The sequence below is a fragment of the Bacillus rossius genome, chromosome 1 (genome assembly GCF_032445375.1).
Source record: "Bacillus rossius redtenbacheri isolate Brsri chromosome 1, Brsri_v3, whole genome shotgun sequence".
NCBI classification, from domain to species: Eukaryota; Metazoa; Arthropoda; class Insecta; order Phasmatodea; family Bacillidae; genus Bacillus; species Bacillus rossius.
The window spans coordinates 132,601,157-132,616,595 of NC_086330.1; the positions used below are offsets into that span (position 1 = coordinate 132,601,157).

The 15,439-nt window shown below is 33.0% G+C and overlaps 1 protein-coding gene across 1 annotated transcript in view; it reads right to left on the reverse strand.

Moving 5' to 3' along the window:
* Positions 1 to 451: 451 nt before the first annotated feature.
* The window catches only part of LOC134546143 (vacuolar protein sorting-associated protein 4), a 51,157-nt gene continuing 36,169 nt past the window's right edge, over positions 452 to 15,439 (reverse strand). The window contains exons 8-9 of the mRNA XM_063388696.1: positions 12,742 to 12,970; positions 452 to 2,080 (exon numbers count right to left, since the gene is read on the reverse strand). Of these exons, the coding sequence (XP_063244766.1) occupies positions 1,979 to 2,080; positions 12,742 to 12,970 (331 nt within the window). The 3' untranslated portion in view covers positions 452 to 1,978. The remainder of the gene's footprint in view (positions 2,081 to 12,741; positions 12,971 to 15,439) is intronic.

Below are 15,439 nucleotides of genomic sequence, written 5' to 3' on the forward strand. Positions count from 1 at the left end.
CTGCGATGGCGACTTATATGCGAGTAAATACGGTACTTGTATTGAATGCTACAAATGGCTTTCTTCTGTGGTGTTTAGCATTAGCATTTAACCTTTCTTTTTCAGAATGACAACTGTAATAATACTGTCAATACACACAAATTTATGTTAGAAAAATCAACAAATAGTAAAAAAAAATTATAACTTAATATAATGATGGTACACAAAATAAGATTTTTTAATGTTAACAAGCCCGGTAGTATCAATCTGGCTACACTGGTCACCATTATCTCTGTACTGCAATGTAAGCATTAGATAGACTATAAAAATGTTGGAAGCTGGATCTAACTTATAAAGCAAAATGTCTTACAATTATAAAGTGTCTCCCTGAACTTCCTTGGAAAGTACTAATATAATTACACAGTATTTCACATCTCCCGGAATACCTTGGGAAAAAAATATATATATCCGTAACATGAGAAGGTTTTATTTTCAACTATTCATGAATAATAATAAAATACAAAACAAAAAAGTCTGTCTTCACCTAAATTTTTATAATGATTTACTTATCAAAATATATTAACATAATTGAACTACATAATGACAAATCACATAACATACATAATACATTAACACTTTTACAGCAGCTATATATAAATATAAATTAAAAATCATCTGTCAAAATAAACTTAAAAAGTAATTAGAAGTAACTTTAATTTTACATAGTTTAAAACATGCACACTAAATATGCAAATACTATACACTGTTTTAAAGTAGCTGGCAAAATTGCAACAAAGCAATTTGTATTGACAATACACAATATTTACAAATCCTCAGAACACTTGCAGTAAGAATTCTTTAAAAATATCTATTCTCCATTGCAGCCCAAGCATTTGCCGAGTCAGCTTTAAAGCAATGCAATCAACAGTCTGTACACAATCTTTTTGCCTTAAAAGTACAATTATGTGGTGAAAAACAACTCATGGTTCACTTTCAATTATCAACTGAGAATTATCAAAGCTTTCTTATAAGCCAAAACTTCTTGCATTAGTAAGTTCTGACATGCATGATGTTCATATTAGTTTTCAATTTATGAAGAAGAAAAAAAACTTTTACTGTAAAACTACTTTAATACTCTTGTGCAATTCACACAATATACTTATAGACCCAAGAGTTTTTTTTTTTTAAATTAACTTTAGTACTGTGCATAAAATTTTATCATTTGAAGACCATCATAATTTATACAGATTTTATCAAACTTTTAAATAAAATTTCTTTGTACTTATAATATTTTGATCAAATCCCACAGAGTTAAGCAACTACACTTTTGTTTTCTACCAAACATTAGTCTAACAATTAAGAAGAAAAAAAACTTAATTTTGGTGAAATTTTTTGCAAAATACAAGAAAAGAATTTCCATCATCAGAAGTGATTACATTTTTTACATTTAATTATCATCACTTCAAAATACTGAAACATGAAGTCAAATTTTTATATCCTTCAAAGTTAGTTACAAGTAGTCATGAAATACACCTTTAATGATTTAACTTTGGCCTGGAACAATAATTATTATCAGAAGTGTTTTTTTTTTTTTCCATACAATATCATTAAGATTAGATGTATTGGTGTAGTGATTATTCACTTCATACATGCAACAAAAAAATTAAGCCTATGTGTGACCCATTACAATACAAAAATTCTTGGACTCATTCAAAATGCTTTAAGAATGCCATCTCCCCCTCCCCCTTTTTTTTTTCCATTAACTAAAGGCTCACTTTGGTGCAGGGTATCAAATTAATTTTTTTTTTCAACAAAATCAAATCAGAGTTCATAACTTTCATACTCCAACATGTGCAATAATACACCACTGCACATGCTAAAATATAATTGTTATAAAACTATTTCCTAGAGTTACAGAATAATTGCAGCATAGTGGCAAAATAACATACAAAAACACTTTCAAGGATATACAACCTTGCAGTTTTCCTGGCCAACAGATTCAACCTTCTTGACCAAAATCTTCCTTGAATTTGTCAAGCTTCACCATATCCTCGTCGTTGACGGTGGGTTTTGATGTCGACAACGATCGCAGCATGTCATTCTGGCAAACAAAAGAGTTTTTACTTTCTAAAAGCTTGCACAATTTTTTTTATTTTTTTTTTAAACTGGAATTGAAAATGCTTCATAGAAGAACAAGCATGATACATTGACATGTTAAAAAGATAATATAAAGAACAGTGTCAAGGTGAAGGACTTATTAACAGAAAGAAAGAGAAAACAAAGGACACAGTTTTGGATACAAATTTTTTTATACTTAGCATTATTTTATTGTTTACTATTAAAAATTTCTCTTTAAGGTATAGTACACATTCATACCTGACAACTGAATTACAGTTGTATGGAAATTTTAAATATTTTACGCTTTTCAGCTTACAGTTTATATTAACCTTTTTTCTCCCGGTAATGGAAAATTTTTATCGTCTGCATTTTGTTTTTGTTACACTATGGCAGCTCATTTTGACGTATATTGTCACGTAAACAAGCAAAGGTGAAAAGTATTTAATTTAACTAAATCGAGCTGACCAACTGGAAAGCAGATGTGAAATAACCGAAAGGGAAATTTATTCATATGACGTCTAGTTCCGTGGCAGAAATGGCGTGTGCTGCTGGGTTGTACTGTTTTGTTCGTGTTCAAAAGCTTAATGCTTGTGTATGAAGATATTTAGTGAGGTTGTGTGTGCTGTCACAATGTCAACAAACAATAAGAAAACAGTATGGACAGGTGTTTAGGTCAGCGTTTTGGAACGGTTTCCATGTATATCAAAATACAAAAAAGAACTGAACACGGTACTACTGTAAAATGAATTCTAATCCTAAAACGCGGCGACAGATTGACATTAAATAAAATTGGAAATTTTAAATGTAGTGATGAAGGTGGAAAAAAGTGATATAGCTAAATGTTTTGACATCCCGGCGTCTACACTTTCGACCATATTATCCAACCGGGAACAGATCGAAAACAACGCTTCTCTGGTAGGAACAAATCGAAAACTTGTGAAAGTATGTAAAAATGATGATTTGGACAAGATACTTTTTGACTGGCTAATGGAGGCTAGGGAATCTAACATCAACGTCTCTGGTCCGATTTTACAAGAAAAGGCACGCCAGGAAGCACTGAGGATGGGAATTGATAAATTTCGAAGCATCAAATGGTTGGCCATTAAACAAGTGTATTCTATGTACTTTTTCATGTTTAATTCCTCATATTGTATTAAACAGTCAGAAAGACAGTTCTAGCCATTTATGTGAAGCTTTATGATGACTAGAAATATATCGTGCAAAACCTCCATTTAACTAACCCCTTTACAACAAACACAACAAATTTTGGTCCCTTGAGATTTGTTAAATAGAGGTTTCACTGTACTAGTGATGGGTTGATTCTTGATTCCGATTCCGGAATCGTTCGGTTCCACCGATTCCACTATAATCGCGGGATTCAGAATACAATGGTTTTGGAATCGACCATGACCGATTCCTGCATTGTTTTTGTAAGTTTGCAAAATACATCTCCTACGCAACGTAAGAAAATATTAAAATGTATGCAATTATAATTTTTAAACTACATAATAAAATTTTTTTATGGAACTGAGATTTACGAATTTCGGTGATTAACGTATTTATTTACTTGCACCGCCATTTTCCCTACAGTACAAATGCAGTATCACATTCCCGCTTTAAGCGAAAGCATTTTTCGGAAATTACGTTGCAGCAGCACTGCATTTAATAGTAAACCTTCAAAAATAATCAGACAAAACCATCAATATTTAAAGAAAATAATGTAAATTTTATTTACTAAACGTTAACTATTTGACCATGGTGGCTACGTTTGCCACTGTAAACAACCTTTTTTTTTTGTTTGTGCTACCTGCCATGGTAAACAATACGGCCATGAACCAAATCTTTGATGACGTGAACGTGAAAATTAAGATGTTTCACATCTCTGTACTTTAAACTTTAAAGAATTATGAATAAAATAATTTTTAAAGAGATTTTACCAAAATTCACAGTGAGTTACTGCGACCATATTAAAATAAGTTTAAAAGCAACATAACCAAACTGCTGTAAATCAGCGTTCTTGTGCGTGTTTAGCGATGCTCGTTTTACATGAGAAATATTTTGGAAAGGCAGTTCGCAAATCTGAATTTCCAAACATTGCTGCTGAAACGTTCGTAAATTTTTATTACTAAACATAAACAATCTTTTGAAAGTAGTTGAGTTAGTTTAACAGAATTTTTTCCAATAAATTTCTGAAATGAATTAAATTTTAACACGCGATTATTTGAAAGAGTTAAAATATTTTGTGTAAGAAATGCTCACCATAAAATGTGGAAATTTTGAGATGCTTAAACATGCACAGATATTTCTTACTCAAGAACAGAAAATTTATTTTCTCTTTACGGTTGTGAAGAACTGCAAGACTGGATGGATTTATTCTTTTCATCAAGTGAGATAATTAAGTTCTAGTTAATATATTAAAAAGTAAGCATCTCTGTTATTTTATTTTAGTGTGGTGCATATTTGTTTCCATCATAATGAGATAGTAATAAAGTTTTATTTTTACATTTCCTTCTTTTTATTTTTTTTGGCCCTAGTCCCTTGAAATATGTAAAGGGGAGATTATATTGTCATTTTATTTGGATCATTATTTAGTTGTGCTTGAAAATAAAATTCTTAACCACAACGTACAAACCCTCTTTTTTTACAATACATTAATTGTTGAAAATGTAAGGTATCTAAAGTTGGTTAAGTTTAAGTTATAACATTATTTACAATTTATGTCATAAGACATCTTTGATTATTGGCAGTGTTTGAACACGTGTTTCGTCTAACTATATGCAAGGTTAAAAGGCCAAATCGTGCTAGAAATTCAAGGTAGCGTAACTTGATGGTAATGAACATGCTTTTTAATATTATATAAGCTGTATATAATGTTAATTTCTGCACGGAAAATGAAACACAGTGCAATTACAATTTTAAAATCATAAACAATCTTTTTTTCTGAGTATATTACTCTGTTTAACATTGTCAGACAAAAATTAAGGAATCAGATTCGGATTCGAAGAATCGACCCTTTAATTTAAGAATTGAAAATGGAATTGGAATCGGTATATTTTTGGAATCGGTCCAACACTAATATATACTAGAAAATATATACTCAATACCCTAGCTGTTACCGTCATAATTTGCACAGTACATATCACAAATACAAGTCATAAATATAGTACTAAATATATACAGTATACACAAAGTACTTACGTAAAAATATATATCACAGAGTCCTCAGGAAAGATAAATGAAAATAAACTAAGCAATGCTATTTTATTTCATTACATTAGGAACTTAAACTTAAGGTCACAAAAAATTGACAGTTTCCAAATCTTCACTACAATATTATGTCCTTGTAAAAAAGTCAGTAATGGTTATTTATTTAGTTCCTTGGTAATAACACTTTCAAGAACTTGCAACTGTTTTAAATTTAAACTAGTTGCAGTACTTGTCTCGGATGTCAAAAATAATCATTCAAGACGTCCAATGCACCATTCACATCTTTTCTTCTTCAGTTGTTTCTTCTGTCGTTTCTTCGACTGAATCCACTTGAGCTGTCACTTCAGTGGTTTGCTCTGCCAGTTAACCGCACGTATCTAGAGCGCCGTCCACATCAACATAGTCTTGGAATGTGACCTCGCATTGAAGGTTGTGTGGAAGTTCCTTCCACTCATCCTTGCAGCTGTCTTGTAAGTCATATAGCTAGTGTTCTTCTGTAGTGTGAAACCCTGCCTTTCAAAAGCAGTTTGAAATGGATTTGGCTTCAATATTTTTCCATGCATAGCACAGACGCTGCATAGCCTGCAGAATATTCTATTCCATTTTCCACCTGCTGCAGCAAATACTGCACAAGCTGGTCTGTACATTTGCTTCAGCTGAGAAATGATTCCTTGAACCAGTGGCTTAGTTTACTGGTACAATTTGAAGGGGAGAATACAACTTTGATATTTTTCAGTTGTAGGTCAACCAGCTTGCGAGCGGTACAACAATCAAGAAACAGCAGAATATTTCGGTTTTTAGCTCCCATATGAGCATCCAGAGAAAATAATAACCACTCTCTAAACAAGTAAGATGTCAACCAAGCTTTTGAGTAATTTTTATAGGTGCAGGGTAGGTGCTCAATTTTTTTAAAGCACCAAGGTGAACAAAATTTTCCAATCACAAAAGGTGTCAATTTCTGTGAATCATCAGAGTTAACACACAGCAAAACAGTGAATCTCTCTTTGCTAGCCATTTGAAGCCTGGAAATTATCAATCCCCATTTTTTGGGCTTCGTATTTGGCTTTTCATTGAAGAATAGACCCAGAGATTGGTGCGTTCTTTGACCTACATTCAATTAAATAATCAAACATTTTCTTTCTAAGTTTTAATTTTTGCAAGTTGTTTACAGTTTCCTGTCTGCACCATGAAGGCATTTCTTTCCAAATCTTTCCATTGGGAAAGAATAATTTATAGAGTTGACTTCAGGATGTTAAATCTTTTGGCTATGTATGCCTTTTTGCCTCCCTGGTCAACAGCATACAGATATTACAGTTTCGTGGCAAGAGATATTATACTTGATATTTTTATTTTAATCCATTATCTGAAAAGAAAACAAATCACCGAAAGTCAAGTCTCGTCATAAATTATCACATGAGGTTTGTCCAAACATACCCTAATTTACAAGTAAATAAAATTAATCCGTAAAAACTTATCTCTGATCAAGAAAACACGTTAGGTAAAATTAGTTTTACTACAATTTGGAAACCACTCTTAAAATCCAACAATTGTTAAAAAGCACTTCAACAAAATTTATAACACTTACCAGCATTCATTACAACAACCACACATTTTCACAAAACTCAGATTTACAGTTATGTAAGTGGATGTGTGAGAAACTTTCTAGGCGATGTTCGGAACATCGCTTAATCCAACATGTTTTTTGTTAGCTAATGTTGGTACACTAGGTTTAACTTCACTAGTTTTAAAGTGCGTTTCAGTATGACAATAGCTTTATGGTCAATAGTAAGATGGCGGCAGCATTGTTTATTTGCTGAAGCGTATTATATTTACGAAGCAGAGGGAAACATTATAACAATTCTACAGAATATTTTTAAAGATTAATCATTTTCCCTTTGCTATACCGAGTGTTTTTGGTGAAACTGTGAAAAAATACTTCATTATTAGAGGTACAAATACATTAGTATTAGTGTTGGGCCGATTCCTAAAATATGACAATTCCGATTCCATTTTCGATTCTTAAATTAAAGGGTCGATTCTTTGAATCCGATTCCGATTCCTTAATTTTTATTTGACAATGTTCAACAGAGTAATATCCTCAGATAAAAAAGGTTGTTTATGATTTTAAAAATGTAATTGCGTTGTTTTTCATTTTCTGTGCAGAAATTAACATTATATACAGCTTATATAATGTTAAAAAGTATGTTCATTACCATCAAGTTACGCTACCTTGAATTTCTAGCACAATTTGGCCTTTTAACTTTGCATATAGTTAGACGAAACACGTGTTCAAACACTGCCAATAATCAAAGATGTCTTATGTCGTAAATTGTAAATAATGTTATAACTTAACCAACTTTAGATACCTTACATTATAAACTCAATTAATTAATTGTAAAAAAAGAGGTTTGTACGGTTAGGTTAAGAATTTTATTTTCAAGCACAACTAAATAATGATCCAAATAAAATGACAATATAACCTCGTTTATACATATTTCAAGGGGCCAGGGCAAAAAAGAAGGGAAATGTAAAAATAAAACTTTATTATTTCATTATGATGGAAATGACAAGAAACAAATATGCACCACACTAAAATAAAATGTCAGCGATGCTTACGTTTTAATATATTACCTAGAACTTAATTATCTCACTTGGTGAAAACAATAAATCCATCCAGTCTTGCAGTTCTTCACAACTGTAAACAGAAAATAAATTTTCGGTTCTTAAGTAAGAAAGTTCTGTGCATGTTTTAGCATCTCAAAATATCCACATTTTATGGTGAGAATTTCTTACACAAAATATTTTAAGGTAAATCTGTATTGTACGGATTAGCGCCAAAAAAAATCGTACAAATATGAAATAACTTTCATTATATGCTCTTTTACGTCCTCTTTTCAAAACCGCCTGCGGAGATTAAAAATTCCAATTACTTTTGGAGATATCGCCGTTCTTATTTTGCAATACAAGCCCTATGTAATCATTCAACAGACGCCATTTTATATTTTGCCGTGTGTGCGTGAATGCCTAAATAACAGAAATTTTCCATTAAGTAAGGTTAGTTACATGATAAATACTTCAAAATAAACGGAAATTAAAAATAATATCAATTAATTTTACTTGTATAGTTTTAAGTATTTATAATGTAACTGACCTGACCTAACAAAACGGGACAAAGGTAGATTAGGTCAGGTCAGCTACAGTATAAATACTTTGAAACTGAACGGACATTAAAAATAATAAAAATTAATTTTAATGGTTGTTTAGTTTTAAAGTATTTATAATGTAGCTGACCTGACCTAACAAACCCGGAAAAAGGATGAACAGTAGGAACTCACGTAATTTTCATTTTACGTGATGTAGTCGTTCAACTACGTCGCGAAAAAAAAAAAAATCATACTTGTAAACAAGCAACAATGGTGAACGCGGGAAGCCTACGATTCACTCATCTTTCTGGACATACCCGAATACTCACGTTGGCAAGCCTTCTTTCAACAGACGAGAGGCAAACGCCCGATCGTGCATCTTCGGTTTTTTTTTTTTTTTGTTTATTGTAAATAAATATGCAACTCATGAAAACTAATGGTCAATTAGGTTATGTTAGCTACATTATAAATACTTCAAAACAATGTGGATGGTTGATTTGGTTAGGATAGCTACATTAAAAATACTGTGAAATCATGTAAACGGTTTCCTAGCGCTGGATAGCTACATATTAAAAAGTTATTTGCTAAGCAACCATAAAATGATTTTACAGTTTTTTTAATGTAGCTATACTTACCTAATATAACCAACCATCCACAGTGTTTTAAAGTATTTTTAATTACTTCTTGCTAATTTTAAGAAAAGAAGGCTTGCCAACGTGAGTATTCGGGTATGTCCAGAAGGATGTGTGAATCGTAGGCTTCCTGCTCAACGCCGCATGAGTGCACATCATGAAAATTAAAAAATTCCATATCTCCTAAAGTATTTGGAATTTCTGATCTCCGCCGGGTTTAATGAAAAGAGGAAGTTAAAGAGCACAGAATAAAGGTATCTTCGGATTTTTAAAATTTTTTTTTAAAAAAATCGCCAAAAAATGAATGTTAAAAAATTCGATATCTCCAAAAGTAATTGGAATTTTTTATCTCCGCAGGCGGTTCTGAAAAGAGGACGTAAGATAGCATATAATGAAAGTTATTTCATATTTGTACGATTTTTTTTGGCGCTAATCCGTACAATACAGATTTACCTATTTTAACTCTTTCAAATAATCGCGTGTTAACATTTAATTTATTTCAGAAATTTATTGGAAACAATTCTGTTAAACTAACACAACTACTTTCAAAAGATTGTTTATGTTTGGTAATAAAAATTTACGAACGTTTCAGCAGCAACGTTTGGAAATTCAGATTAGCCAACTGCCTTTTCAAAATATAGTATCTAATGTAAAACGAGCATCGCTAAACACGCACAAGAACGCCGATTTACAGCAATTTGGTTATGTTGCTTTTAAACTTATTTTAATATGGTCGCAGTAATCCACTGTGAATTTGGGTAAAATCTCATTCAAAAATTATTTCATTTTAATTGTTTAAAGTGCAGAGATGTGAAACATCTTAATTTTCACGTTCACGTCACCAAAGATTTGGTTCATGGCCGTATGGTTTACCATGGCAGGTAGCACAAACAAAAAATTAGGTTGTTTACAATGGCAAATGTAGCAGCCATGATAAAATAGTTAACGTTTACATTATTTTACTTGCCGTTTACATTTACATAATTTTCTTTAAACATTTATGGTTTTGTATAATTATTTTTGAAGGTTTACTATTAAATGCAGTGCTGCTGCAACGTAATTTCCGAAAAATGCTTTCGCTTTTAAAGCGGGAAAGTATATACTGCATTTGTACTGTAGGGAAAATGGCGGTGCAAGTAAATAAATACGTTAATCACCGTAATTCGTAAATCAGTTAGTAAAAAAAGATTATTATGTAGTTTAAAAATTATATTTGCATGCATTTTAATATTTTCTTACGTTGCGTAGGAGATGTATTTTGAAAACTTAAAAACAATGCAGGAATCGGTTATTATTAGGGATGGGGCGACCGAATCCAATATCCGCCGAATCCGCCGAATCCTAGGGATTCGAAGGTTCGGCGGATCTGATATAGGATTCGTCAAAGGATTCGGTTTTTACTATTTACGGGAAAAAAATACAGTAAAACTCGCTTACGAGGTCCCGCATGGTAGGTTTTTCCGTATAAAGCGTTTTAATTGCCCGAGGTCTCGTCATTTACGCCATTAAATGTGTGATATAATGTCCGTTAAAATTTTTTCTGAAACTTCTTGTCTCAAATAATGGCGCACGTAAATAAATATGAAGAAAAGACAAATGAACAACAACATACGAAGAAATATGGATGATGTACCATAACTACAGTACAAACCCAATAGTTATTTTAAGATAATTACCATAAAAAGAACAAGATTCTTTGTAGAATACCATAATTACTACAGAAGCATGATAGCTACCATATTTGCACTATAGTTACCGTAACAACTGAGATGTATATTTACCGTGATAGTAATGTATTATTTATTTATGACATATTAAATTAAAGAACATTGTTAAAAAAAAAAAGGATGTTAAACTTTGATAAGTACGGTTGGCACATGTTGCTAAGAAATAATGCGATCTGAAAGAATGCAGTACTACTACGAAAAGTGAAAATGGTACTCGTGGATTTTTAGGTTATGGCAGTCTCTTTCGTTTTTCAGTAATATCGGCCGAAAATTAACGAGCGTACTGTATCGGAAGTCGGCAGAAATGCCGATTCAACTAAATATTGGCAAAATCGGCTTCTTCAATACAGCTCTACATTTAATGACATGAGTAAACATATTTCAGACTTCAGGATATTGAAAAAGACTTTAATTTCCATGTAGGTTTATTGTGTGTATGTTTTTTTTTGCAAGTGTAAATTGAATGAAGTAAAATGTTTTTATTTTTATTACTTTCAATTGATTAAACTTTAATGACCAGTTACAGATATTTATGACACTAATTTTGAGGTTAAGCAATTTTACTAAAGCATTCCAGCCAAGCAGGTTGCCAGCGAGAGACGCTTCTCTTTTGCTGGAAACACTATCTCCAATCGTAGAGCTAATTTAACTCCTGAACGTGCAGAACAAATTATTGTTCTGAATGATAGATTAAAGAACAGAATTTAATACTCTGTGACAATCTCTCTCAGAATTATTGTGCTGAAAAGTGGAAATGTTGAAACAATGTGAATGTACTTTTCAAACAACATGATTTTTGGTGCTAAGTTTGTTGAAGCTCAGTAAGGACTCCAGAAAAATTGACAAGGGTGAAATTTTTCCAAAGATATGTTACATTTACACAAACATATACTTGGTTATGTTAGTTGGATGATATCAGTTACTAATGAACCAATGGAAACAGGTAAGATTCAATGAAAAAAAAAATTTTTTTTTCTAGCAGTGCAAAATGTATACACACTCTGTAAATATTTACCCAAAATTAATAAGCCCACTTCATTTTAATACTTTATTCAAACATGATATTAAGTTTAAGATAAAAATAATTTCCCAAAAGTGTAACTGTACCACAAAAGCTCGAGCTCGGCTCGAAGTAAAATTCTTAGGGTCGCAGACCTCTAGCTTATTTATAGAAAAAATCCTAACCGCTAATCTGTACGAAAACTGAAATTTCTCAAGAAAAAATTGTTGTCTTTATATACACTTATACCAGAAATGTACCAATCTACATGTGATAAAGTCAAGGGACTTTTAGTGCAAGCAGAATACATCTCACTTACATTAGATATGTGGACATCATCTATTAAAAGATTCGGGTTTGGGTTCGAGATTCGGCAATTCCAGTCAAGGATTCGAGTTAGGATTCGGATTCGAGGAAATCAGGATTCGCCCCATCCCTAGTTATTATCGTTTCCAAAACCATTGTATTCTGAATCCCACGATTATTCTGGTATCGGTGGAACCGACCGATTCCAGAATCGACCCATCACTAATTAGTATACAGCGTTTTGGCGGGACCTAACAGCTGTTTCGTTATGGTGAGGATTTCATTACAAAAGGGGTTAGTTGTGAGGTTTTACTGTAGCTTGAAGGTAAATGGTATCATTGTTCATTATCAGGGCTCATAATTGCCTACAGAATTGTCATACTTCATACATTAAATAGAAAAATCCTAATCATTGCCAGCCACACAAAAATGTCTGATCTCAGCAATAGACTAGAATGATTTCAGGAAAGCGGAAATAAGGATATACGGACCAGAATTTAAACCCGGATCCTCCCACATGTGAATACCAATCTTAAAAAAACTGTGCCACATAGCTCGGTTGAGTAAATATAATTTTCTAACTGTTCAACGTTCCTGAACACGACTCTCAGCTAGCTGCCACCACTCACCATCGACACAGGAGGCTCGAACAACTTGTCACTGGGCACGTCCATCCACGTCATCTCGATGGCTCCAGGCACCCCAGGACTGCACGGGGTCAGCAGATCATCCACGATCTGGTCCGGGTTGACGGGCGACGGACCGCGCACTCGCTTGAAGTGTGTGGCTGTCTGGACCTTGCGCACGGGCTGCATCAGCGCGTCACGAACTACGATGCTTATATCCGCTCCCGAGTACCTGCGCAAGTGAACAACATGCTTGGTTTCAAAAACACATCACGCAGCTTTACCACCAAGCTAGATAACCAGAAACACATTTCATACATGAACTCTCTTGACACACAATATTTTAGTTCTATTGTTAGGATAATATTTCGAATACAAGATTGGTATTTTTGGAAAGCCCGAGAAGATTATGTTGCTGTACATCTAACATTATGGGTTGTCTTATGTAACAGTACTTACAGCCATGCTGAATTAGTGAATTTGCCAGATTTTTGAAAATTCAATACAATTTTAAGAATAATACCAAATGTGAAAATGTAAAATGTCACCTACTAGAAAACAGGAAAAACTGAAATGAAAATTGACAGTTCGAATAAACTCTGATAGTACTATTAAAATTAGTGGTGCACCGATGCGGATACCGATGAATCGTAATCGGCGATTTTGGGTACTTACCGATTAATCATAATCGGCGATTATCTTAACGATTACTTTGCCGATTATTTACGTCCCGGCGTAATTAAGTAGGTTTTTACCGTGTAATATTTTGTTACACATTTTAGGACGAAATACCGTAATATTTGTATATATTACAAAATACATCTAACTCTGTCATATCATAATTACAGATATTTCGTTAAGTTTAATAAATTTCATTGCCTCTAACAATAAAAAATACATTTTTCCTACACGTTTATTTACGTTTCGTCTTTTGTATAGTGGCCTTGTACATTACCTATAGCCAGATACGTAAAATAGATGGCAAGCAATCAAAATACCACAAGCAGTTGCAGTGGATTCTATGACAATCAATCTTTTCGAGTCGTAGTAGCGGTTCAAAATCGTGGTCCCGATACCGTCTAGTTTTTATCACTGCGTTTTACAAACTTGTTATGGGCGTCTTTGGTAACATTATCCGTTTGTTATTTGTATGTGACGTGAAAAGTGAAAAAGTATTTATAATTTTATATATTCAGTCAACATAAATAAAATCACATGTGCTAGAATTGGTTTTGAGTCATTTTTATATAATTATAGTGAGATGGCGAGTAGGGAGAAAAAAAGTGAAGTGTGGAAACATTTTTCTATAAACTCAAGTGAACAAAATAAAGCAGCATGTTTACATTGTTAAACGGTAATTTCTTGATGCAACCTTATGTGATAGTCGATAATAATGCTAGTTTTCCGCAACAAAAACTTACCCATTGAAAATTACAATTATTAGACTGTAGTTCAAGTTGTTTACAATAACAAATATTTAAATAGAAGTTAATTTAATTTACACTTTGCAATGACTTAATAGTGTATTTTATATATTTTTATACTGTTATTATAACTGTATTCTCGATTTTACCTAATCTTGTTATTAAATTCACATGGGAATAAAAAATTTTGTGTGCATTATTACACTTAAAAAAATTTCTTCATTATAATCGGTAACTGAATCGGTATCTGCCGATTATTGCTCTCATAATCGGTAATCGAATCGGTAATCGGTAAAGTCATATCGGTGCACCACTAATTAAAATGCTAGCAATGCAGTTATTACAATATTTATAGTCACACCCTTAATTTTGGGCAAACCAAAACTAACATTTTCACCGTAAGGGTTGCACCTGCGTATGGGCCGAAACAACATATATCTGTCTTCACTAGAGTTCCGTAATAAATATAACACTGACGTTGACCCTATGCTCTTCTTTGTGGGAGGGTTTGCGGCGACCCACTCCTCCCCCCCCTCCAAAATTTAGACCCATCTAATTCCCGCACTTCCTAATATGGCAGGAGAAGACTTGTTTACCTTTCCTCCATTGTATTTTATTTTTTTAGTCCCTTTGCTGTGGAGAGAGATGAGGCGGCAAGCTACTCGTTTGTCGGTTCCATCAATAAAAACCAAAACTAGATGCAGGATGGAGGAATATAAAAAGTGCTCTAATAAACACCAGCGATGGCTGCAGTTTTGTCACAGTATATTCAGTTGAAAGAGTGAGAAATCTCATTCAAAAGCAATGATTGGGCGTAGTTGCTTCTCGACACCTGTTGAAGAAACACACGTTAATTGAGTGGGTGCCAGTTCACAGGACATTTACCAAGAGAGGGAGGGAATACCGTCATCACTACCATATAGCCTCACGCATACACATGCACACACACTCTCCCTCTGGCTGGTTTATTTTTAGATTTTCCTTTCCTCTTCTTGCCCTCGCAGCGCAGCAGACGCGTTATTTGCCAACACCGCAATAGGTTGGGCGGCAGACATGGCACATACAATAACTGCACTGTTCACTGAACTTCAAGTGACTGGGGAGCTGTTTTGATTAAACAATTATACTTACTCGTGGAGTTACATTTATTAAAAACAACATAAGTTAGTTATTTACGAACATATTCCACCACACAGTTCGATATAAATTTTCTGTAACCAAAATTCAATTTGGTTTGCAGTACATTTTTTTACACTAAAAATCAGCATAAAATATGC